The sequence below is a fragment of the Octopus sinensis genome, linkage group LG1, assembly GCF_006345805.1.
Source record: "Octopus sinensis linkage group LG1, ASM634580v1, whole genome shotgun sequence".
NCBI classification, from domain to species: Eukaryota; Metazoa; Mollusca; class Cephalopoda; order Octopoda; family Octopodidae; genus Octopus; species Octopus sinensis.
Genome location: NC_042997.1, coordinates 125,938,258 through 125,965,729, shown reverse-complemented (window position 1 = coordinate 125,965,729; position 27,472 = coordinate 125,938,258). Strand labels below are relative to the sequence as shown.

At 35.8% G+C, this 27,472-nt stretch overlaps 1 protein-coding gene across 1 annotated transcript in view; it reads left to right on the top strand.

The window, feature by feature from the left end:
• The window catches only part of LOC115221814 (sterol regulatory element-binding protein 1), a 91,519-nt gene extending 64,250 nt beyond the window's left edge, over positions 1-27,269 (top strand). Inside the window, exons 11-19 of the mRNA XM_036503674.1 lie at positions 1,886-2,052; positions 3,653-3,815; positions 5,749-5,842; positions 7,022-7,137; positions 8,252-8,402; positions 10,787-10,958; positions 20,469-20,645; positions 22,026-22,134; positions 23,521-27,269. Coding sequence (XP_036359567.1) covers positions 1,886-2,052; positions 3,653-3,815; positions 5,749-5,842; positions 7,022-7,137; positions 8,252-8,402; positions 10,787-10,958; positions 20,469-20,645; positions 22,026-22,134; positions 23,521-23,831 — 1,460 coding nt within the window. The 3' untranslated portion in view covers positions 23,832-27,269. The remainder of the gene's footprint in view (positions 1-1,885; positions 2,053-3,652; positions 3,816-5,748; positions 5,843-7,021; positions 7,138-8,251; positions 8,403-10,786; positions 10,959-20,468; positions 20,646-22,025; positions 22,135-23,520) is intronic.
• Positions 27,270-27,472: the final 203 nt, after the last annotated feature.

Genomic DNA, 27,472 nt, shown 5'->3' with positions numbered 1-27,472 from the left:
CTGACCAAAAAGACACTCGGGTTTCTGTTGCACAAGATCCCCTTGATTGTGTCGAGAATGACGAAAACTTTTTGAAAACTTTGTGTAGGCCTCTGAGCAGGTATCACCAAGCTTTTGGCAAAATTTGATGTAGATCCTCTACTCAACTTTCTCTGTCATGGTCAATGCAATTATCACATGCTACACACCTTCCTTCCAAGGAAGTGAGCTTGAACATTAAAGGTTAGTGCACATGCACAGCAGAGTTCAAGGTCAATTAGTGCCACGCGACTTCACTCTCTGTACTTTAGCTGTGTTACTATGACAACAATCCGGATACTTATTGATCAGACCACATGTACTGTTTGAATGTGATAGTGGCAGAATAAGGGGTTAGTTTCATTAGTCTGTTAATTATTGATATATTGAAGGCATTTAACTGAAAGGTGTTTGAGTGACGATTAGAATATTTGTGTTATTTGTTCTGACTCACTGTGCTCTGAGTCCAAATCCTGCCCAGGTCAGCTTTGTCTATCATCTTTTTGGAGTCAATAAAAAAGTACTAATTCAGCATGGTTAATTGGTAGAACTGTTAGACATCTTGCTCTGTGTGTATTCAGCAAGCAATACCTGTGATGACACTAGTGCCAAATGGTATTGGCTGAAGTTGGTGACCTTTCCCTTGGATAAACATCAGTGGCACAGAGAGGGGAGACTTACAAGCATGGGCAGCTGCTGGTCTTCCTCAAAAATATATTGCTCCAGCCTGCACATGCATCTGCAGTTGTATGGTCAATAGTGACCAGTGGAAGCCCTCATCATCGTTGTCATCATAATCATCATCATTTATTATCTGATTGTCTGTTTTCTATGCTGGCATGGGTTGGACAAATTGACCAGATACAGCAAACTGTAGAACTGTGTTAAGCTCCAATATCAGCTTTAGAATGGTTTCTATGACTGGATGCCCTTCCCAATGCTAGCTACTTCTTTTCTACTCTAGGCACAATGCCCTAAATTTTTGGAGAGGGGGCTAGTCGATTAGATTGCCCCCAGTACGTAACTGGTACTTAATTTATCATCCCCGAAAGGATGAAAGACAAAGTTGACCATGGCAGAATTTGAACTCAGAATGTAAAAACAGATGAAATACCGCTAAGCATTTCGCCTGGCATGCTAACGTTTCTGCCTGCTCGTCGCCTACTACTTAATGCAGTGTGTACTGGGTTACTTCTTTTGTGGCACTGGCATTAGTGAGGTTGCCAAGTAACTCATGAGACAGGAAAAGAACAGGAAAAGGCCCTCTTGACCATGTGGAGTGGGGAATATTGGAGAGTATATCAGAGGGGATATTTTGAATATCTTAATGAACGTAATGAAAGATGTATGTTGACCAAGTTTTTGTTATGAGCTGAGAAAGTTTTAGTTTAAGATTGGTTTTGTTGTGGTAAGTGTTCAAGATTTATGATTTTGGCTGAGGTGCCATCCAATGTAGGTTTATATAGCCTTATATATTTGCATTTTCAAGTTGTACTTTGTTACAGCTTTATGAGAATATAGCCTAAATGACAAAGTTTGTTGATATTGGTATGCAGGTGTTATCTTTAAACATAATGGCAACATGTGATGTTAGCCAGGAATACTAATATTTCATGTTGTTGTTTTCACAGTGCTATGTATGTATTAAAGATTGAAATTGAATCTCTGTTTAAGATCATTTTATGATAACATAACACATTGCATTTAATGTCAACATTAAAAATTAATTACTTTCAAAAAACACATATCTCTAACTTTTTTCATAGATTATCTCCCCATGCAGTCTGCAAAGATTTTAGCTTTTATTTCTAACATTCTCCCTTTCTATCCCTTTCTCACATAATATTTATCTCTTTCTCTTACCTAGGTCACACCAGTGGTAGCTCAGCATATGGGATTAACTTGGCTCTGTGCGCTGTCAACCTTGCTGAAGCTGCTGGAGAAATGCTTCCTACTGCTACTCTCGCTGAGATATATGCTACAGCGGCCATAACAATCCACCAGAGTGCCCCTTTTAACTTAAAATCTCTCTGTGTGAGTTGCTTTTACTGATCTTGAAGATTTATGCCGACCACTAAGTGGATTACCCCCAGTGTTCTTAAGCGAGCTTAATCTCCTCAATTATTAATCTGTTCATTGAAAACAGCTATGTTCTATAATAATGTCTGAGTATTTTAAAGTGCAAAGAACATGAATGATTGATAAATAAATGTATGTAGAGAATGTTAGATTTAAAATCACTAATCCAAGATAATCTTTCTATCATAAAACTACTTCCCTGTTCGTTCTTATCAGTTCTCCTATAATTGTTTATCTCTGGTCAGTTTCTGCAATTATATTTGTTTATATATATATAATGTATTTAATTTACTTGATAGCTACTAGAACATAATACTGTTTTCATTGTTGTTGTTAAATGATATGACATTCACTTCTAGGTTCTAATATTACTTCCGCCAACTTTACAAACTCCTTGAACCATTAAAGGCTAAACCAATGATTCTTGACCCTTTTTTACCTATGGACCCCTTTGATTCATGTTTTACTCGAGTGGACCCTCATAACCAATCAATGTTTAAAAAACCATATTATTATAGTCTTATAAGTAAATACTATTAGGAATTGTAGTAAAAATTGTTAAAATATTCTGTATCTTGTAGAAATATAACCTGTAACCAGTTTATTGCACATAAATTTTAGCAGCAAAATCTTATTTTGACTCCTGAGGGTCATGTAGATCCCCAAGGGTCATTTAGACTTCAGTTGAGAACTACCGATCTCAACTGATCTAATTCTAATGGTTTTGATGGGTAAAAGCTCTAGTCTACATATAAATGTTGGGCATTATTAACCTATCATGCTAGAGTTATGTGACTTATGACTTTCCTTGTTAAAATAAAATATCACAGAATCAATATATTGTAGCTAATTTGAGATGAATTAGCATCTTCTCAGTATTATAACTAATAATGTGATCACCCAAAGAGTGATATATATATATATATATATATATATATATATACACATACACACACATACATACATAGACAAGAGTTAAGGAATGGAGTAGATGAGATCTGGGCTATGTATGTTTCATTTCTTATTCAATAAAAAAATCCACAACTTTCCACCTCAATAAACCACTATTGTTCCTGAAAGTTGTTTTTTATATTCACTATGGATTGCTTGAAGCTAACTTTTTCCTATACCATGATCCTTGGATCTTACATTTACATACACATGTGAGCATGTGTGTGCTCACACACACGCATGCATGCACACACTCATACATATATATGTATATGTATATGTATATTAAGAAAAAGAAGGTAGTCAAGGAAAAAAAAACTATTTTATTCAGCACTTTTGTCTCTTTCAGGGATTCATGAATGATTTATTATAGAAAATGAATACATACTATTCATACTATTCATACATCTATTCATATACACACACACACACACACACTAGCAAAATACAACAGGATGTAGCAATAAAAAGATAAACTAAATCTGTTTTATTTTGCTTGTGATTATACATTCTGTAAATTAAACAAATCTATATAATTTCTCAATAGTGAAATTAAAGCTAGAATCCTTTCAACTTCTATTTTGATTTATCTCCTCTTTTTCAGCGTTACTTCCTCCATAAAGTGAGCCATGCTTGTTCTCGCAGTGAAGGCAAAGTTCCTGCTTATATCCAGTGGTTATGCCATAAAGATGGTTACCGATTCTTCGTTGACAGTTTCTGGGATATAAGCTTTGAAGAAAGTTCTTTCTCCAGTATTGGCAATTATGGTAAGATGAAAATTTTAAAAAATGTTTTTAATTATTGAAATCTATTTCTGATGGAAATTTTTAAAATACGATTTTCTTTCTTTTTGGGAGATTTTTTTAATCTTTTACATGTTTCACTTATTAGATTGTGGCTGGGGCACTGCCTTGAAGAATATTTTAGTCAATGAATTGACTCTAGTACTTATTATTTTAAAGCCTTGTACTTGTTCCACTGAACTCGTTTCCTGAACTGCTAAGTTCATCATCTAACGTCCGTTTTCCATGCTGGCATGGGTTGGACAGTTTGACTGGGGACTGGCAAGCCAGTAGACTGTGCCAGGCCCCAATCAGATCTGGCAAGGTTTCTACAGCTGGATGTCCTTCCTAATGCCAACCACTCTGAAAGTGTGGTGGGTGCTTTTTACATGCCACCAGCATGGGAGCTAGTTGTGGTGGTGGGGGCTGGCATCGACTTTGTTCATATGGTGCTTTTTACGTGCTATTGGCACAGAAAGCCAATCAAGTGGGACTGGCATCAACCCACGCTTGAATGGTGCTTATTATGTACCACCAGCACATTATGGGGACATAACAGAGCAACACTAAAAACGAAAAAAAATTAAGCACTGTGGTTGGTTTGTTTGGTTAAAATTCTTTGAGGTAGTGCCCCAGCATGCCCACAGTCTAATGACTGAATCAAGTAAAAGAATAAAAGAATATGACATATGCATTTGTTGCCAGTGCTGCCTGACTGGCTTCTGTGCCAGTGACATGTAAAAAGCACCATTTGAGTGTGGTCATTGCCAGTGCCGCCTGACTGGCTCCTGTGCCGGTGACATGTAAAACATAACCATTCAAGTGTGGTTATTGCCAGTGCCGCCTGGTGGAACCTCATGCTGGTGGCACGTAAAAAGCACCCTCTACACTCTCGGAGTGGTTGGCATTAGGAAGGGTATCCAGCTGTAGAAACATTGCCAGATCAGATTGGAGCCTGATACAGCCATCTGGCTTGCCAGCCCTCAGTCAAACCGTCCAACCCATGCTAGCATGGAAAGCAGATGTTAAATGATGATGATGTATGCATGTATATATATATATATATGTGTGTGTGTGTGTGTTTTTGTGTAAGAGTGCATGTATGTTTGCTTCTCCTTATCTTGACATTGAGTGTCAGTTGTAAACGAGTGTCACCGTTACACAAGCAGTGTCATTCACTTCCAATATTCTGCAGAAACATGTCTGGCTATAGGGAAATATTACCTTACTTGGAAATAGGTGAGGGTTGGCAATAAGAAGAGTGTCCGGCCATAGAAAATTCACCTTAATAAACTGTTTGACCCTTGCAAGCATAGAAAAGTGAACATTAAAACAATAACAATGAATTTCAGTTGTCTAATTTTTCTGTTAACTTTGTATTTTGTTTGATTTTGCTTCTTGTTTATATCTTGCATTAATTCCTCCATATTGACATCAAGAGTGTTAAAAATAGGCAGAATGGCAATTACAAATTTGACCATTTGAAAATGACTGAAATTAGTGTTTTTCCTAATGATTCTGCTTGTTGCTGCTTAATCAATTAGCTGTTGAGAGGAGTAGAGCCTGCTGTTAGTAATGCAGATTCAGTCTCACCTTTTGGTGCAGAATAATTTGTAGTGTATTACCCTCAAGTTATAATGCTTTATACTTGTGAATTACAAAGCAAAAAATATTTTCTGTTGCTTTTTACCTCCCTTTATAAATCTACTGTTGTATGGATAGATTTATAAAGGGTAACCATTCCAAAACATCATCAAAACTGCTGAGTCACTGACTAAAGATACTATGCACTGCCCCCATGGTATTTGGAAGTTCATAACCCTTTATATGGTTTACTTAACCAGTAAAGGGACCACATGTTGTAAAATGTTATGATATTTTATTTTAAATTCTTTTTTAACAATTCATCTATTTTCAGTCGATCCTCTGGCTATTGTCACTAGACACTTTCGTGAACATCTGTTAGCAAAGTCACTTGCTATCTTGAACAATCCGTCTCAAAAGTGGGAAAGGTACTGCATCAGTTTTTGAAGCTTTTTAAATATGTTTCTTTTTAAATATTCACCTTGTTTTATAAATCAATGTGGATAGTTTTTTTTTTCTAGATTTAGGATCCTACCTTCATTGACTAATTAGAATCTTTAGTGATTTTGATACCAACCTACCTAAATCAAATCTTGCTTCTATGATGCATTTAGAGTTGGCACTTGTATGCAAAAGTTGATGTCTCATCAGGTGGTGAAGCAGCTATGTTCATGAATTTGATTAATGCATTTACCATTGTAATTTTATCACTGAACCTTTTCTTAAGTCATATTCCAAATATCAGCTTAATGAAAAGGGTATTTATTTAACCAAATTCTTCCCAATTCTTGATTTTTAATAAAAATGTTTTGAAATTCACAGGCTGTGTATTTCATTAGAAATACTCTTATGAAAGGAATATCAGTCTATTATTGAGTGATAATAAAGAGAAATGTCTATGTAAATGTTACAACACTTATTTTGCTGTGACATCCAGTTGTTGGTACTAATTAGAACAGTGTTTCTCAATTGGGCATGCTAACAAAATAGTAAATTAAGGATCCACAAGTAGTATTCTAATGGTTCATGAAATATTTTCATTTAGATGTCTTTATTGCACGAAACAACTAGATTTCTCTCTCTGACATTTTACATAGCTCAACTTACACAAGTTAATGTGTGAAAAGCAAAATAGGAATTTTGAAAGGAATATGTATAAAACTTAGTTTTAAACATTGAATGGCTATGGGTGTCCACGAAAATAAAATATTTAATCAAAGGGGTCCATAGGTAAAAAAAATGGTTGAGAACCACTGCGCAAGATGGTTTGATTAAAACAGTTTTCCTTAAAATTTGACCTTCATTTTAACCTATTTTTGTTACAAGATATATTCTGGTGTTTTTAAGACCCTACTTGTCCTGACTTTTAGTTGATTTTGTTTATCCTCAGATCAGCTCTGGCTGAGTAGACCTATGATTGGTAGCATTCCAACCTGTTTGCTTTGGAAAATGAAGAAAAATGTTGAATTATTCTGACTATACAATGTTTGAAAGTTATAAGATATTTAGAAGTAAAACATTTAGTTCTCCCCACTTCACATGTTTATAGGAAATATTGTTGTTAAGAAACTCCAAAGTTGTAGCTATTGTTTTGGTTGTATTTTCAGAACTAGTTTTATCAGTGAGGTGACACAGTACACACAGTTATTGGCAGATTGTTCCTGTTTACAGTCAAAAGAATCAACAATACTCATTCAAGAGTCTGTGAAACTGCCAAACCAAGGTAGGGGAATGTTTTCTTTATGTTTCAGTGAGTGGAAGACTTAGTGCTGGTTTCTAGAACATTATTGAAGTTTTGCTGCTGGTGCCATATAAAAAGAACCCATGCTGATGTCATGTAAAAAGCACCCTTTCTGGTACCATGTGAAATGTACCAAGTATATTCTGTAAAGTAGTTGGTATTAGGGCAGGCATCCAGCTGTAGAAACGATGCCAAAACAGACACTTTGAGCCTGGTGCAGCTTTCCTGCTTGCCAACTCCTGCCAAACCATCCAGTCCATGCCAGCATGGAAAAAGATATGTTAAATGATGATGATGATGATGATGATGATAATGATGTAGCAGTAGCAGCAGCAGCAGTAGTAGTAGTAGTAGTAGTAGCAGCAGCAGCAGTAGTGGTAGTAGTAGTAAAATGAGTTTTGGCTCACTTCTTTGAACAAATGGAAAGTGCTTCTTGTTGATGTAACTGTCACTGTTTTTTCCCCCTCTAAGCTGTAAATGTGTTTTGAGGTTGATATTCAACATTTGTCAAGATTAGATTGTTGCGTTGAAATAGAATCTATTTGACTTATTGAAGAAAAAAAAATCAAAGGAACCTTTTGTATTTTTTTTTTTTTTTTGGTATCTCTTATCTAACTGGCATAACCATGTATCTCTCCTATGGCAAAACACCTGTTTTTGTCCCTGTTACATATTTCAACATCATTGTATAACTAACCTCCTAGAGTAAAATAGGTGTATAGTGAAGTGGTCCAGAAACAATTATCATTATTAATCCACCCAAAGGTCCTAATTATAAAAGAGCCTGTCAACACAAATGTCATCATTAATCAATGTCTTATATATAATATAGTCTTTTTGACTTAATGTCATCACCAAGTTATATAGTGAGGCCAGATGTCCTACTTTTTTTTTATATTCAAACCAACTAGATTCAGCCTTTCACACTTACCCTGCAATGTCATTCTAAAAGATAAACAATCAAATCAGTCAAAATCTTGAAGCTGTAAGATAATGCATGATTGATTCAAAACAATGTGAATAAATAAGCATTGCATTTGACAGAATAATTTGAATGCCATTGGGTTAAACAAAACATCTTTTGTTTTCTTGTCAGTGGTTCCTTCTGTGTTGGATGTTGATGAAATTGCTCGGTGGTGGTCAGCTATTGTCAATGTGGCTACTTACTGGTTTACTGGTGATTATGGAAATGCAGAACGCAACTTTCATCTTCTTGATGTCTTTCCCAAGAAGTTTATTGGTGCAAGGTAGGAATTAACTCTTTTACACTTTTGTTTATGAACGATGGTTTGAGAGCATTTCTGTATACATCTGTTGTAGTAAATGATCATGCTGTTGTTGATGATGATGATGATGACAATAACAACAATAGCAACAGCAGTGTGTATATGTGTGTGTGTGCATGATGTGTTTCCTCTTCAAATATATACTCTTTTACTTGTTTCAGTCATTTGATTGTGGCCATGCTAGAGCACCGGCTGTAGTTGAGCAAATCAACCCCAGGACTTATTCTTTGTAAACCTAGTACTTATTCTATCAGTTTCTTTTGCCGAACCGCTAAGTTACGAGGACGTAAACACACCAACATCAGTTGTCAAGCAATGTTGGGAAGACAAACACACACACACCCACAAACACACACACACACATGCACACACATATACGATGGGCTTCTTTCAGTTTCTGTCTACCAAATCCACTCACAAGGCTTTGGTAGGCCCGAGGCTATAATAGAAGACACTTGCCCAAGGTGCCACGCAGTGGGACCGAACCCAAAACCATGTGGTTGGTAAGCAAGCTACTTACCACACAGTCACTCCTACGCCTATGTTAGCCTTAAACTTGTAAGCACATGAAGTAGTTGTGCTGTATTAAAATTTATGTAATTTATTTTCCAACTCTTTTCTTCCAAACATGGATGTTTACACATGAAAAGATTGGTTCACATTTTGTTTTCTTTTTCTTGTTAACTGTTCAAATAATGTGGCAGCCATTTTCAGTCTGGATGACTGACACAAGGAAGATTAAACACAGTATTTTGCAGTAATGCTTGAACTTGTGACTTTGCAGTCAGATGTTCAACATCGTTATCCCATAACTGCTGTCTCTCATCAGCTATCGTTATCAGCATTTTTGTATGTTTGGTCACTTGAAAACTCCAAAGGACTGCAAATTACTTCCTTAATGATGTCTATTTTTCTACACTGTGAGATTAGGTCACCAACAGTCATATATGTAACAGCTGGATAATAACAAAACTGTTGTTTGGCTCTAGGTAACCTGCAAACAAGCACACCAGTGCAATGATCAAATGGATTCTGGACAGGAGCACCTCAGTACTAAATTACTTACTGTATACTTCATATAAAACAAGGTGTGACTTGAGGAAGATTCATCTACTATCTCTAGCAGGTTGACTGCACAGAGAATCCCTTTTTGACTTGGGATACCGTTATGTGTATTAGAAGATTCTTCTGAACTGACTGACCTAATATTTGATAAACACCTTAATATCGAATACTAAGTTTTCATCACTTGATATTAGGGATTATTTCTGCTGTCTAAAAATATTGTTAGTAAGTGTACAGTTTGGTAAACTAGTGATTCAAATTTGTTCAGTTGGTGCCTGTTGGTAGTACCAAATGTGAAGGTTGGGCATCATAGAGAAAATGATGCAAGAAGAAGACTAATGGAACTGTAACAGTTGCTGACTTGTCGAGTTGTTTTTGTATAGAAATATGGACATAAAATAGTTGATAGTTGAGTGTGATATAATAATAAAAATCCAGCAGTAATCCTAGTAGTCTTTGTCTGTTTGGTATTGGAATATTCACCTAGAATCTTGAAAAAAGACAAAGCAAAAAAAAAAAGAACAAGACTAATGAACAAAAGTACAACGTTAATATAATTATACAATAAGGAAAGAACAGGAGAATTCTGCATTTTGGACAGTTGTAGTTGGTTAACAAAAGAATGTTGTTCCACTGACTTCAATATCTCCCTTCAATATCTTCACCCCTCCCTAACATTATTTACCCTCTTCTCATCTTTGTCCTTTTTTTGTGACAAGTACCATTGCCAGAAATTAATTACTGTATTTGATGGCGGATAAGGCTAATTTTTTTTCCCCAAAAAATTTCTCAGAAAATCACCCTGGGTCCTATATGCAAAGTTGGACCTCCCATAAGCTTTAATATACTGAAACCTTTTTTTTACTGCTGAAATTGGTGTGCATCTTTTATATCATCAAATATAGTTATGTTTTTCTTTCCTCACATTGCTAATTATATTTACTTTGTTATAGTACTTTTGTTTTTCTTGTAACTTTATTAGATTGATTAAAAAAAAATCAGGCTTGATAAATGTTGAATCCTTTATTTCAAAATGTTGTTGTGTTTTAGAAAATATTAAAAGATAACTTGGAGAAAAAGAATAAGCAATTTTGGTATTTTAAACATATTCTAAAGATTTTAACAAAAATTTAGATACGTTTAATTTTTCTTCTTTTTACAGTTCTTTATGAAATTTTTAATGTATTTTGATCTAAAATCCTGATGATCTGTTTTTACTTTAATCTCTTCATCAGTTTTTATCATTGATTGTTTTATTCTATCTCACATCATTTCAACAGTGATCCACTGCCCAAAGCTGTCTTCTTTGCCTATAAAGCTCGGCGCCGATTCCTGTCCAGTGCTCAGAATATTTCAGATTCCAGTATACTACGTCAGTGTGATCATGCTGGTCGTTTACTTCGCGAAAGTCTTAAATTTGAAAAGAGTTCTGAACATAGTGATATTGTAAAAGTAAGCTGCAGTTTTTACTTTTATTTAATTCAACCGACACTATAATATGTCACTTATGTTTACTGCACCATACAAATATACATATATTTTACATGCCAATAACAGCTGCAAGTAGCTTACTACACCAAAAGATTATGTTTCTTTATTATCGATGTTACATTTAAACTGATTTTTAAAAAAGTCATTACAATTCTTTTATGTGTATCATTAGATATATCTAATGATACACATAAAAGATATTACAAAATATTTTTGGTATATGATAGAGTAAAAGTTAGAGAATTTGAATAAAGATTGTATAAATTAGTGAGTTTTAAAAATAACAGATAAAAATAGATTGTAATGTTTAGTTGCATTAATTCCAATCACCTTGGATTGATGAAATTATAAATAAAACAAATAAATAAAAACTTAGCAACTGCTTGCAAAAAGTATTGGATGCCATTGCAACACATCCTTAATATGCTTTATAAGCAAATTTATATGAATCACTGAAATAAATCATGATTAGATGCAAGCATGTATCATTTTCATTCTTAAGAAGTGATTCCTAAACAGTTTATTTTATACTAAATTTATATGAAAAGTAGAGTCCTGCAGTCAGTTAAAATCAACTATATTTCCTCCCTACATGTCTTTGTATGCCACCAAGGTCAACTTGGCCTTTCATTTTTTCGGGAGTGATAAAGTACCAGCGAAGTACTGGGATTGATGTAGCTGACAAACCCTCTCGTTCAAAAATGGCTGGCCTTGTACTAAAATTTGAAACCATTATTATTTTCATCATCATTATTTTATCAGCAAAGACTGAGTCTTTGAATTCATTTGTGTCACATTCCTTTGAATAACATTTGTTAATTCCCCTCTTGGGTCTTGCTTCAACTCTGGTTGTATATTCCTGTTAATAACATTTGTTAATTCCTTTTTAAGCCTTACTTCAACGGTAGTTAGGTTTCTTTGAGAGAAAGAACAAGTTTTTTTTTTCCTTTTTAAATGATGATCTATGAAAAAAAACATTGCACGTGAGAGGTGTAAACTGTCTCAACAAACAAACATTTCTTTCCCAAACTATTTAAATTTTGAAAAAAAATACTGTAAAATGAAATAGCCCAAAGTTTAAAAAAAAATCTATCGTTCGTTTGTGTGTTTGTGTGTGTGTGTGTGTGCATGTTTGTATGAAATATGTGCATGTGTGTAGATGTCTGTGTCATGAAAGCCTTTCACTGCCAGAACAGAAAACAGCTATCACAAGAGTCATTGTATTCAAACTATGTGCAGCTGCAGTTGCAACCCCATCAGATGTGCTGTATTGTTTATTGTTGTTCCTCTGCACCCTGTGTCTGTCTGCCATCCTGCGTCCTGCTGGGAAAGCTGTTTCCTGACGTCACCAGCTTCAATCCGTGTCTCCTAATGTCGATGTGGCTGCTTTTGACTGTGTCTGTTTTGCATTGTTAGTTGCATTGCATTAGCTTTGCATTATGCAGTGCATACACAGTGTAATCAGGGACAGTTGCTACCATCTTGCTCAACACACCAGACTTAGACGACAGCTACCACAGCCACCACCACCACCAACACCACCTCCACTACCACAGCTGCCACCAACACCACCACAGCCACTACCAACACCACTACCACCACCACCACCACCACCACTGCAGGCACTTCTGATACCAACTCCATTACCATTGTCGTTTCCAGCATCAGCATTTTAGCCATTTTTATTATCTTGCATTGTAGGGAGTGTGTATGTATTGTAACAATAATAGGGCTATATCATCATCATCATCATTGTCGCCGTTGTCACTACTACTGCTACTGCTACTACTAGCAGATAGCTGTGTGGAGTGTAGGTGTATATGTTATCTCTGGCTGTGTGTGTGTGTGTGTAGTACTTGTGCTTGGCAATGTGTCTACTGTCTCCTGAATGTTGTGTAGCTTCAGTTATTTGCTGGATTAAACAGAGAGAGAGCGAGGTAGGGGGGGGGGTCCACTGGCCAACTTTGCTGATATTTTGGGAACAGATGGCTGTTGTTGCTTCTATATTCTATAAAGATTCCACATTCAAGGGAAGCACCGCCTCTCTCCAGTAATCTGTCCTATTTCTTCAGCTCTAACACCTTTGCATGACTGGATCACATATTTCAGCCACTGGACTGTACCCGTGCTGGAAGACTGTCGAATATATTGACCCCCATCACTTATTTTACTAAGTTTGATATTATTCTGTTGGTATCTTTTGTCAAACCACCAAGTTATGGTGACATAAACAAACTGATACCAGTTGTCAAGCAGTGTGCATGTGTGTGGGACAAACTAAAACACAATCACCCACACACATGTACATTATCATCATCATCATCATCGTTTAATGTCCGTTTTCCATGCTAGCATGGGTTGGACAGTTCGACCGGGATATGAGAAGCCTGGAGGCTGCACCAGGCTCTAGTCTGATCTGGCAGTGTTTCTACAGCTGGTTGCCCTTCCTAATGCCAACCACTCTGTGAGTGTAGTGGGGGCTTTTTACGTGCCACCGGCACAGGTGCCAGGGGAGGCTGGCAATGTCCACGATCAGTTGGTGCTTTTAATGTGGCACCAGCACGGAAGCCAGCCAAGGCGGTGCTGGCATCAACCACGTTCGGATGATGCATTTTACATGCCACCAGCACGGGTATCACAACTACAATTCCCATTTGATTGTGATTTTATATATACATACATACATACATATATATATATAAAACACCCACTACACTCGCGGAGTGGTTGGCGTTAGGAAGGGCATCCAGCCGTAGAAACACTGCCAGATCTGACTGGGCCTGACGAAGCCTTCCAGCTTCACAGACCTCAGTTGACCCGTCCAACCCATGCTAGCATGGAAAGCGGACGCTAAACGAAACGATATATGTATATGTACACACATATACATATATATATATATATATATCATCATCATCGTTTAACGTCCGCTTTCCATGCTAGCATGGGTTGGACGAGTTTGACTGAGGGCTGACGAACCAGATGGCTGCACCAGGCTCCAATCTTGATCTAGCAGAGTTTCTACAGCTGGATGCCCTATATATATATATGTGTGTGTACAATGGACTTCTTCACAGTTTCCATCTTCTCAATTCACTCATATGTCATTTGGCCCAGGGCTACAGTAGAAGATGCTCAGTGTGTCTCACAGTAGGACTGAACTCTAAACTACGTGGTTGCAAAGCAAAGTTTTTAACCACGCAGCCATGCCTGAACTAAAATATTCTTGAGTTAGGCCTGGATATCTTCAGTTTAATTTTCACAGAATGCCTCAACCACCCACCACACTTTACCATGCTTTTAGTAATTTACATCCCCTCTGTTTCTCTGCCACATCTATTATTGGATCCTCAAATTAACTTATCTCTGCCATTTTTCTTAGTCATTATGTATCTTTATTTTTAGAATCTCAGCCTATTTTATCCTCCAAAGCACAATTCCTCACTAACCAGTCCCTTTGTTGTTCTTAATGTCAGCCAGCAAGAGAGTGTCGGTATATAATATATAGCATCTCAACCGTTTCACTGTGGCAGCCAAATCATAATGAATGACTCATATTTTAACAATTAAGAATCTCTCACAATAGAGACAAAATAATAACACTTGAAATTTTTATGTCAAAGAGTGTCTCAGACAATATAATAATCTTAAATAATTCAGGATTTTTTGCAGGTTTCTTATTTTCAGTGTATGAGACCAAATGTGTATTTGTGTGTATGTGTGAATTAGTTAAAAGGATTCCTTCAGAATCAAGGCACACATGATGTGGACCTTGGATTCATTGGATCCTTGTTAAACTGTCCAATCCATGTCAGCATGGAACATGGACGTTAAATGATGTATTGATGTGTGTGTATGTGTGTGTATATGCATGTATGTATGCATGCATGTATGACACACACACACGCACACACATTTATATATGTATAGATATATAAAGCTAACATCAAGGAGCTGGTCATACTCTGAATGTAGAAAAGGAGTTTTTCTTGTAGCTTTGTACTGCGTACCAAGTGTAAGCTGAGCATAGAAAAGATTCAGTAGAATCAATGGGCAGATAACCCAGGAGAAAGATTTCATATGTAGCAGCTGTACGGGAGGAGTTAATTGTCAGAGTGCTCATGAAATAAGTTCTTTCAAATACTTTGAAGACTCCTTAGAATTAATTAATGACTCTTGTTACTTAGGTGAAGTAATTAGCAGTGAAATTCAATTTTTGAAAAGCATAGTTAGATTAAGAACATGTTGGAAAAAAATGTTGATGGAGCTTTTAACTCTAATAGTTACAAATGGATTCTCTCTCTCTCTCTCTAAGTGAAGGGCTGATTGTATGATGTTTGTATACAAAGTGTGAGGTATTAAATGCAAAATATATCTGAAGGCTAGAAAGACATGAAGCGAGTAAGCATCCTTGTCTGGATGTATAAAATTAAATTGCAACCTCTTCTACAGGTTCCTTCCACAGTTAGAGATCAGCACTTCTTTACACAACTGTCCTCATCCATATGTGTCACAAGGCCACGTGTATGTGTGTGTATGATGTATATGTATATCTAAATGTATATAAGGGTTTATATACTTCGCAGTTGCCTATATGTATCATCATTACCGTTTAACATCCATTTTCCATGCTAGCATGGGTAAGACGGTTTGACTGGGGTTAGTAAGCCAGCACGCTGCATCAGGATTCAGTCTGTTTTGGCATGGTTTCTATGGTCGGATGCCCTTCCTAATGCCAACCACTCCACTGAGTGTACTGAGTGCCTTTTACTTGTTGCCAGCATGAGAGCATATAATGTGTTACCTGCACAGGTGCCTTTCACATGTCACCAGCACAGGTGCCTTTTATGTGTCACTAGCATGACTACGTGGCACTGATCATGACTACGATTTAACTTAGCTTGACTTGTCTTCTCAAGCACAGCAAATCGCTAAAGGTCATGGTCACTTGTCCATCGCTTCCCTGAGACTCAATATCTGAAGATCACGCTTCACCATCTCGTCCCACATCTTTCTGGGTTTACATCTTCCACAGGTTTCCTCCATGCCTAGAGGTCAGCACTTCTTTACGCAGCTGTCCTCATCCATATGCATCACATGACCATACCAGTGCAGTCTTCTGTCTTGTACTCTACATCTGATGCCTCTTATGCCCAACTTTCTTTCAAAATGCTCACACTCTGTCATATGTGCACACTGATATTGCACATCCAGTGAAGCATACAAGCTTCATTTCTTTTGGGCCTTCACATGTCATCTACAGTCACAGCCTATTTTTCACTGCCATGTAGCATGGCTGTTTGCACACAGGTGTCATACAATCTGCCTTTCACTCTGAGGGAGTTGTTTAGTCTGATGCTCTACTGACTCTGCCATCTAGCCATTTTTGTCCTACCTTTATGACAAAATTGGCAGAGCATTGAAGTAAATGTCAAACAGTTTTTAGTTACACGCAATAAAATGGATCAATCTAGTGCAGAGAATTAATAGAACTCTAATAATGTTGGATCAGATGCCTTGTGGTATTTATTCTGGTTGTTTGCATTCTTAGTTTAAATACCACCATGGCCTACTTGGGTAGTAAACTTAATTCATTGCCTGGTTTAACATACCGCGAGTTACCTTGGGGGAGCCTTTAGAGGAATCCACAACATCACAGGCATTCAGATCAAATCTTCAGTTTGAAAATACCATCCTCTCTCCCACAGTTTTGTGATGATGTCTGAGATGAGTTGTTAATAAGATTATAATCTTTTGAGCTATTAATCCTTTTGATCCCACCCTGCTTGAAATGCCTCTGGTTATATGATACAAAACCACCCATGTTAAAGTGTTTGTATTTAATTTAAATATTCCATTGTAATTTTTAAGTAAGATACTTTTATGTTCCAAACAAACACCAGCTTAATGACAATACTTTACTAAAATATTTTGATTATTTTCAAAATAAATTGAAGTATATTCTTATTAGAAATATGGTTACAAAAAGATTGATCTCATCTTTACAGATACAAAAGTTTCTATATTTAAACCTGTAGATATAGGCACATGCATGGCTGTCTGGTAAAAAATTTGCTTCCCAACCACATGGTTCTGGGTTTAGTTCCACTGCGTGTCATCATGGGCAAGCGTCTTCTACTACAACCTCAAGTCCACCAAAATTTTATGAGTGGATTTGATAGGTGGAAACTGAAAGAAGCCTGCCATATATATATATATTTATTTATATATACACACACACTATATATATATATTTATTTATACATATACGTGTGTATATATGTATGTATGTCTTTATGGTTGTTTGTTCTCCCTCACTGCTTAGCAACCTGTATTCATGTGTTTACATCCCCATAACTTAGCAGTTTGGCAAAAGAGACTGATAGAATATTACCAGTCTTTAAAAAATGTCCTGGGTTCGATTGGTCTGATTAAAATTCTTCAAGGTGGTGCCCCAACATGGCCGCAGTCTAATGACGCACGAATAAAAGATTAAAGATGAGATATATTAAATCTATTGTATTTTGAGATGGTCTTTTTTTTTTTTTTCAAAATAAACAACATTCTAGTGTGGTCGTTGCCAGTGCTGCCAGACTGGCTCCTGTGCAGGTAGCACGTAAAAAACTCCTTTTGAGTGTGGTCATTGTCAAAACTGCCTAACTGGCCCTCGTGCCGGTGGCATGTAAAAGCACCTACTACACTCTTGGAGTGGTTGGTGTTAGAGAGGACATCCAGCTGTAGAAACATTACCAGATCAGATTGGAGCCTGGTGTAGCCTTCTGGCTCACCAGTCCTCAGCCAAACTGTCCAACCCATGCCAGCATGGAAAGTGGATGTTAAATGATGATGATGATGATGAAACACACACATTATATATTTGTTCTTTACTCGTTTATTACTGTTCTTATTTTTTAAAATTTTAACTCATGTCCATTGTCCAGAAATCTTTCACCACACATCTGTACCTCTTCAGTGGCACTTTTCGTTTTCGTGTGTGCTCTTGTTTCATTTAGTCCATTCTGTTCTTCCAAGATGTGTATCCTTATGTGTGCGTAAAAACTTTTTCTTATTTTTTGAGTTGAGGTTATTAGTCTGAAAATTTATAATTTTATCGAAAGTTTTTTGAATACCAGTGTCAAATCTTTGATAAAAAATACAAGAGTTGCGATCTGTTTTCAAAATGAGCTTTATATTTATGTCCTTTAATTAGATTTTCAGTGAGACAACCAGACAGATCATCAAAAATTACCAGGACAAAATGTGTGAACGGAATGGTTGTTTCCCTTGATTAGTTTGACGCTCTGAAGTTTGTGTTCTAAAACTGTTGAGTGCTGCTTTTAGGTTTGTAGAGTGTGGAAATGCAAGGTCTCACAGCATTGATTTATCTTTTTAAGAAGTTATTGTCCACAATATTTCATTAGGATTAGAATCTGTTTGTTTTGGGCATATTTGATAGTCCCGTAACAGATGATAATGGGAAAATGCTTCTTACAAACTGGAGTCGACAGAAATAGTAGAATACCAGATGAAATGGTCTTGTTTTTTTCTCATTAGTCTCTGAGATTTTAAATCCAGAGCAGTTGGCTCTACCTCTGTATATTAATAAGGTAGGAACTAACAACAGTCAAACCGTCTTACCCATTTTATTGGTGAACCAAATTCATGACCTTATTTTAACCTCTGGTTGGAATTGCTCCATTAATATTGGTATACTTTGGGAATGTATGAATATTTCCACTTCATGTCTCTGCCCCATCCCCTTTGTGCTCTCATGAACACTATAATGAACATTTTGTATTTATAGAACTGAATTAACCTTATTGTATGGAATCAGCTGCTTTGTTTTGAGTGGTTGGGTTTCTCTTTCTAAATATATCATCCACTTGCTGAGCAGTTGTTCTTTTTTCCCACACCTTTCTTTATTACCTGCTGATACAGTATCAATCCAGAAATACAGGTACTGACAAGTCAAGGATCTTATCTTTCTCATTCACACTTTACATCCTGTATGATTGCAAAAATATCATAAAATTGAAATTTGTCTGTTTCACTAACTGTTTTTTGACATAGGGTGGAAATGAGGTCTGCTTCTTTTGAATCCCTTTTACTATTTACAGAAAGTGGTGTAAGGGACTTCAGTTTTTTAGTTACTCTGTATACTGTTTTTACAGTATGTTAATTATCTGTACTACTACTAATAATAATGAAATTACTGTATACAGTGCTCAGGTGCACCACAACTTGTTAAAAGTGCATATAAAGCATATGCAGTAATGTACAAATGTCTGGGAAGTGAACAGTGTATGATTCAGATACATGCTTGCGTGTGTATGGAGGGGAAAAAATCAGGTGTAGTGTTGGCTAACAACCAATCTTGTTATTATATATAAAATCTATGAGAAATTTGTCAAACTAAGCTACTGGTTTTAGTTATCTTTAAGAAATGGCTAGATGCACTCTGAGAATTCTGTTATATATTTAGTGGGTGCACATATTCTCTCATAAGCTTTTAATTTTGTATAAATAAAATTTGTTGAACTATTAACTTCATCTTTTGTGTTTCTATTTACAAAACAACTTGATCAGTTTGTTCTCTTGGTCAGTATAAGAGATCATATCTCTAAATATATATACTTTCTCAATTTGAATATGAGCTCTGAACCCTTATTTCTAAGAAACCTGTATTAATCCATTAAGCCACCAGTGCATGTAATTGCTTTTATTAAGAAATAAATGTCTCAAGTTCAAATAAATAAAGATGTTATAGAACCAGTTAAAATTTTTTCCATTTCCTGTGATATAACATAGTTCATATTTTAAATTATTGTTGTTGTTTTGTAGATAGATTAAAGAAAGTTTAGCTCTTGTTTTAATTACCTTCCCACCCACTGAGTATAAGTTTTTGTTATATACTGCAAGGAAGAGCAGAGGGCTCATAGCCTATGTAGACCTTTCCAGATAAGTGAAGTCAATTGTTATTCTGTAGGTTGAGACTTGTAGGGTAAGTTGGCAGGAGAGGGATGACAGATTAGGTGAAATGTTCAGTGCCAGGTCTTTCAGAGCTGAGACACACATAAACAAGGATGACAGATGAAGCTTAGGTTGATGTATTGAATGGGGCTTGGTGGGGTAATGATCACAGGTGGTTTACTCGGAGGAGCAGGAACTGTTGTAGTAGCAGTGAAAGAGACAGAGGGAGACACAACACTTCAGTAGTCTTGGTTTGCAGTGTGTTGGGGAGTGAAAGTTTGTTAATCAATCAGAGACTTTTTTTAAGGATATGATTAAAAATTTGTGTTAGCTGCAGCTGCTTCATTCCACATGTATTAAATAATGGTTCTATTACAAGAATACCAAAAGTAATATGACTTGATATTTAAGAAAGAAATTTAAATTGTTTGTTTGATTTTCTCTCTCTCGACCTCCTCCAATGTCTGATATATGAATGTAACAATTGTTATATTACTACAGGGCATCCAATTGTTGACATGTGATTTCCTTCTTCGTACTCGTCGAGAACTTTGGCAACAACGTCAGAGCCAGGATCCAAGTTATACCAGGCCACCACACTCGCATATTATTGCATTCCAGCAAGATTTATATTGCCTCCGTCGTGTTACTCATACCATGAAACATGCACTGAAAAAGGTAAAAGGTTTTTTTTGTATTTTATTTATTTATCACATATTGATATGATATCTAGATTTGACTGTTATGTTATACTTAGAACCACTGGTTTGGTTCAGAGTAGCAAGAAGAATTAAAGGAACCATACTAAAAGTATGTATTTTTTAGAAACTCCATGCCTACCACTCCTGACACCATGTGAGTTGTACAAGTGCTAGTCGCACTATTCCCACTGAGACCCATGTATCCAGATCCATGCTAAAATTCAGTATCTCCTGTCATGTCCATAGAACACGGGGACATCTGCAATATATTTCCTCAAAATATGCAAGCTCTCTGCTGGGTTCCCCTGCCTTCCTCAAACACTTGAAATTATTTCACTGTAATCTGTCACTTTAAAACATACAGAAACAAGTTACACAGCAAACTGTTCATAATATATTATATCCTCTCACACTGCACCCAACTAAGTGTATGATATTGAATCAATTCTTTGATTTGCTTTATCTTTTGACCAAAGTTTAATTGTAAGTTTTCTTATACAATAATCTGAATTGTCTGAAGAGCTTTCCAAAAGTCAGTGAAATCAAGTTAACATGTTTTAATTCTCTTTTCATTAAATGTATTAACTAGGCGCAGGAGTGGCTGTGTGGTAAGTAGCTTGCTTACCAACCACATGGTTCCGGGTTCAGTCCCACTGTGTTGCACCTTGGGCAAGTGTCTTCTACTATAGCCTCGGGCCAACCAAAGCCTTGTGTGTGGATTTGGTAGATGAAAACTGAAAGAAGCCCATTGTGTATATATGTATATATATATATGTGTATGTATATGTTTGTGTGTCTGTGTTTGTCCCTCCAACATCATTTGACAACCGATGCTGGTGTGTTTACGTTCCCGTCACTTAGCGGTTCGGCAAGAATAGAATAAATACTAGGCTTACAAAGAATAAGCCCTGGGGTTAATTTGCTCGACTAAAGGTGGTGCTCCAGCATGGCCGCAGTCAAATGACTGAAACAAATGAAAGAAATGACTCACTTGATGATGATGTTCTTGAAATATCTAAATTTTTCATGATGTCTGAAATAAGAATTTTCTTGTGAAGTTGCTTGTTTATGGACTCCCTCCATCTGTCATCTCTTGCAAGAATATTTCATCACAGTATGTCTATTGGCATGTTACTTCCTGACCCACAAAATTTGCAAAACTATGTAATTGATGTTATATCAATGACTAATTTGACTAGTGTTTTTTTTTTCCTATTCCTTATTCAAAATTTTACTAAAGAGTAACGACCTATTTCTTCTGTCATATCAAATTTACTTTTCACCTGTGCTGATTACTGACTTAATTCAAGGTGTTTATAAATATTGTTTTTTTTTCTTTCTCTCTCTGTTATTTTAGGTATTTCTTTACGAGGCCACAGCACGTATCATGGTTGGTGCCAATCCATATCGTACTCAACAACTATTAGATCAAAGTCTTCGTAGACGTGCTGGAAAAGGAAAAGAAGGTATTCTATTGCAGATCATTCTGTCTTTCTTTTTTTTTGTTGTTGTTAAGAAGAAGGTAGTGAGCTGGGTGAATCAGTGGTACACTGGACAAAACGCTTGGCGGTATTTCATCTGTCTTTATGTTCTGAGTTCATATTTCACCAGTGTTGACTTCATCCCTTTAGGGTTGATGAAATAAGTACCAGTTGCACACTGGACTCGGTGCAATCAAATCGCCCTTCCTCCACAAATTTTGGACCTTGTGCTATTGTAGAAAGAATTATTATTATTATTATTATTATTATTATTATAAGAAGAAGAAGAAGGTGTTAACATGCTGGGCTAAATGCTTAGCAGTATTTTGCCTGCCGCTATGTTCTGAGTTCAAATTCCATCGAGGTTGACTCTGCCTTTCATCCTTTCGAGATCGATGAATTAAGTACCAGTCAAGTACTAGCATTGATGTGATCAACTTCCCCATCCCCCAAAATTTCAGGCCTTGTGCCTATAATAGAAAGGATTATTAAAAAGGTGGCAAGTGAATTGTTGGCATGCTGGACAGAATGCTAAGCAGTATTTCATCCTTTTTTGCATTCTGAGTTCAAATGATGCTGAGGTTAACTTTGCCTTTCATCCTTGCAGTGTTAATGAAATATGTACCAGCTGAACATTAGGATCAATGTAATCAACTTCCCCCTCTCCTGTAAATTGCTAGCCTTGTGCCAAAAATTAGAGTTATTATTATTGGCAGAAACGCTGTGATGGACTGGCGTCCCATCCAGCTGCAGGGAACACATACGCCACAGAAACTGGGAAACCGGGCCCATGAGTCTGGATAGGCTTTATGTTCTGAGTTCAGATTCCACTGTGGTTAGCCTTGCTTTCCGCTCTGATCAAATGTTGAGTTTATTAAATCAGCTATATTCCTCCATCACTGAGCTCCTTGATTTGTGTGCCTTTGTTAGAACAAATTGGCTGATAGCATTCAACTTCATTGACTGGTCTTGGCTGCAGCATTCTCAAGGGATCTCAACAAATCTTGCATATTACACAGTTGATTTGCTGGGAGGACAAGATCATCAGTATTGTCAAGGCCAGAGTGATTGTGCTTCTACTGACATATTGATCATTTTTTGCTTTATGCTGTGTTAATCAGTGAAGATTTATCAATCAGGTAGAAACATGAGCATGCACCTCACCACCCCACATGTATATTGGTGAGTGAGTGATGGTTATATGTTGGTTAGTGAAGTTTTATCTATTGGACCGTAAAAATTCATGATTGATGATGTTGACTAAAATGTTGATTGTTTTATGTGATTTCTTAATTTACTACTTATTATTGTGTTTTAAATAACAATGAAAGTTATTGTTTATTTTTTATTTTTTATTTTTCCAACTACCAGATGAAAGCAGCTCGAATCATGACAATAAAAGTCACTTTGGCAATCATGATGAGGCATCTGCATTGATCCTGGCCAGCTGTCACCTACCGACTGCCACATCCACAAGCGAAACAATTGGTGGACACAATCTGAGTCGCAGACAGATGGTTGAAGAAGCGGCACATCTTTATGGCACGCTGCAGGACAAACGTGCTGTAAATATGTGTCAGAGTTTGTTAAAAACTCTTGAAGAACACCAATACAAGCCAGACTTGGTTCCTTCAGTTGCACAACTGTCCAATTATCCTATACCACAGGCTGTTAAGTGCTAATTGTAGCACCATTGTGAAGGGGTTGTTTACTATATAACTTGGTTCAGATATGTGTCCTTAAAGTCACAGTATCATAGATTTTATTTGAAACAATCTCTACCTTGATAATAAATGATAAAACAAACTAACAACAATTTTATTTTTACACCAAGGGGTAGTTTTATCAAACTAAATATATGTTTGTAGATTCCATGTTTTATGCGTGCTTCTCTGTCTTAAGTGTATATATGTGTATGTATTTATATATAGAAGTATATGTAAAAGTATATGTTAAATATATGTGTATATACATGAGAAAAAAAATAAATTTATGTGCATATATGTCAATGTACATGTATATATATAAACATACATACAGATTAAACAAACATTCACATATTTATACCTGCACCTATGATTGTGAATATAGTGTGTGTGTGTGAGATATATTCATCTTTTCCTTGGTATGTAATTGGTCCAGTTCTGAATGTATGAACCAAGTTTAAAACACTAATTATTTAATTTTGTTCTCTTTTTCATTTTATTTGGTATTTGCATCTGGTTTATTTGATATTCGTTACAATCTGATTTTCATGCTTACGTTTGCTAGTTTTCACTTAGAACTGAACTGCTTGTTCAATCTTTCCCTTATCAGCCCCACTTTTTGATGCATTCTTTTGTGAAATGAAGATAATTAGTTTCATTTCATTTAGACATTTTGTTAATTGAAAATATTTTCGTGATATTTCGAAATGAAATTTTTTTTTTATATATATATTTTTGGTTTTCAAATGAGAAAATATAAATTCTGTATTCTAGAATTATTTTGAGTGACTGTGGAGAATTTATACTTTTGAGATTGACTGTTGTGCTCCTAATTTTAAATCCCTGTACTGTTTGTTTATGGCACTTAAATATCCTCCTTTCTCTTATCATTTGAACCATTTTCATTGGATCATTAATTCTAAATTGTAGATAAACTTGATGTCTGTATATTGTATTGTCATGACCACAATAATGTGGTGTCCATTTTACAGAAATTTAGTTAGTTCAATATATGGGGGTGTGGTGGGTGGGGGACAGTGAGATGCACAGTGGCTCTTATACTGTCACATGCCATCTTTCTTTGTTTATGCTACATGCTGTCTTTCTTTGGCTATGCCACTTGCAAATATCTGTGCCTTAAAAGAAAAAAAAAAACAATTGATCTGTAAATGGGTATTTTACATTGTGTACATCCCATAATTACCACACATGTAGAACTACCTGTACAAGTAAATTCCAAGTGCGGCCACATTTTCTGCACTTAGTATCTCCTGCTTCTACTATTACCGTAACCAGCTTTGAAACTGGTTCTCTTCTTGCTGTGGCTAATCTTGTATATATTGTTGCCAATAACACCAACATTTAATTTCTCTTATGCGTTTAGTTGAGACACTCTCATTTATGAATTATTCCTCTAAAGTAATTTATTAGGATAAAAGAAGTAAATCAAGGCATAACAGTGTATCATGATCTTGGTGTGTGTATTTTTGTTGCTTGACTCAAGGTCAAACCTGATGATTGAGCAGAGCTATGATTAAAATCATTCCAATTGTGATCTACCATCTTTTTTATTTTATTTTTTTCAGACATAATAGGAAAATAGGAAAGCCCTGTTAGCTATATATATGGTCCATCAGAGATATAGCTTCAAACACTAGACCACTTTTCTTGTTCTTGATTTCAAGTCTGATTTTAAATTGACACTTTATAAGTTTAGTTTTAGGGAAGAACAACCGTCTTGTAATCTATAATAATAGAACTGGAACTGCTTCTGTGAAGGGTCATTGGATTATGTTATGTCTCTATTGCCACCACTATCACGACCTCTCCAAATAAGAACTGGTAAATTTGATTTACGTAGGTCTATTTAATCCAATTCATGTCTCATTTTCTGCATCTATTTGTACTGCTTGATCTGAAGATATGTCAATTACTTCATCATGTTGGCAAAATGAGGGCAAGTGGAGGTTGTATTTCCAGGACTTGTATTCCCACTGATCAGACTGCATTTTTATTTGCATTCTCTTACCTATGAGGTATCCGTTGATATTTTGAAGATTCCAAACTGATGGAGAAAATGATGTTTGGATTAAAATACCTGGATATAGTGTAAACTTAACTTTGTTAAGAGAACACTGAAGTGTTTTTAATAATTTAACCCTCTCATACCTGGGTCCTTGTATACAACTTTACCCTCCTCCTGGGCTCTTGAGCAATAGCAGTTACAAAGTATTCAAAGAGTTCCAATCTACAATAAAATCAAGTTTTTATTGACGTCCGTAATGATTTTCACATTTGTATAATTTTTCTGATGTTCTACTCCTGTTCCCGTGTCACTCCAAAAAAATAATCCACCAAATTTTAGGGAAGAAATGTCTTTGAGGGATGTAACTGACCTGTAGAACTCTGTCACTCAATTATATGACATAACTAAATCAATACATCTAGATACTCCTTGTAAACTATTCTCTGGTGGATTCAGGTAAATTTTAAAATGGCGAAAAAGTTCTGTAAAATATATTTAGAAAAGTTCTTTTGTTAAAATTAAAATAGGAAAGATATTTTGAATTCACTTAGATTTAATATTTCTAGTTTTAGTTTTTTTTCTTCTCTGTGATAAATAATGGTTGTGGTCATACTGAGGTGTCGGTTGATTACAGCTCTGTTCTAGGATTGAGAGATAGCAGTTACTTTTCTTTTTTGTTTTTTAGATAATATTTCAACATTAGAAAAGGAATATGGTGCATGGATATTTTAAAGCAGGAATTCTAAAGTGACAGCATGAGAACATGTTCCTTGTCAATGTCTTTTGTGTTGGCCTTGAAATATATTTGTCAATTAGTTGTTTCTAATTAACAAGTAATTTCATTTGAAATCTCCCTTCCCACCACCACCGCCACTACCACCATCATCACACAGAGCTAATTTGAGCCATGTATGGATTAAACAAATACATACATTTATACCATCTTTAAAAATGTTGCTTGTGATACTCAAAAGATGTGCTGTGTTGGGTTTCTGTATTCAGATGTTGATGAGTACCAGCAATTCCTTTGGGAGAATTGTAGCTCATCCCATTTTAAGTGGGATGTGTAGGTTAAATCCACCAAGCCAATGCTAAATAACTTATGAGTCTTTCTGCTAAATATTCTTGTCATCTCTTCTTTCTATCAAATTCTGTTCAGTTATCTTGATAACATTCTAGTAGGTGAGGAATTATGTGTTTTGACAAGCTGGGTAGATTCTGACCATCTGTGTCTTTTTACAAAATCCATCTTTATTTTTTAACATGATGCTTAGATAATAATAGAAGGTTTTTAATTTTCACATCCTTATATATGTATTTATGCTTTATCCTGTATTGCTAATAATGTAAAATAATTTTAAATAAAACTTATTCTGTATATAACATTTTAACCTTGTCTGTACATTTTCATTGTAAAACATTTTTATTTGTATTTTTTGGTTTTAGCTAGGTTAACCCTAAGGCCCTTCGATTATAATCCTTGTTTCCATATTTGAAACTTCCGATAGTGCTCTAATTGCTGAGTCATTATCAGAACTAGAGGAGAAGTTTCAAGTGTGGAAACAAGGATTAGTGCTGCTGGACTGGCTCT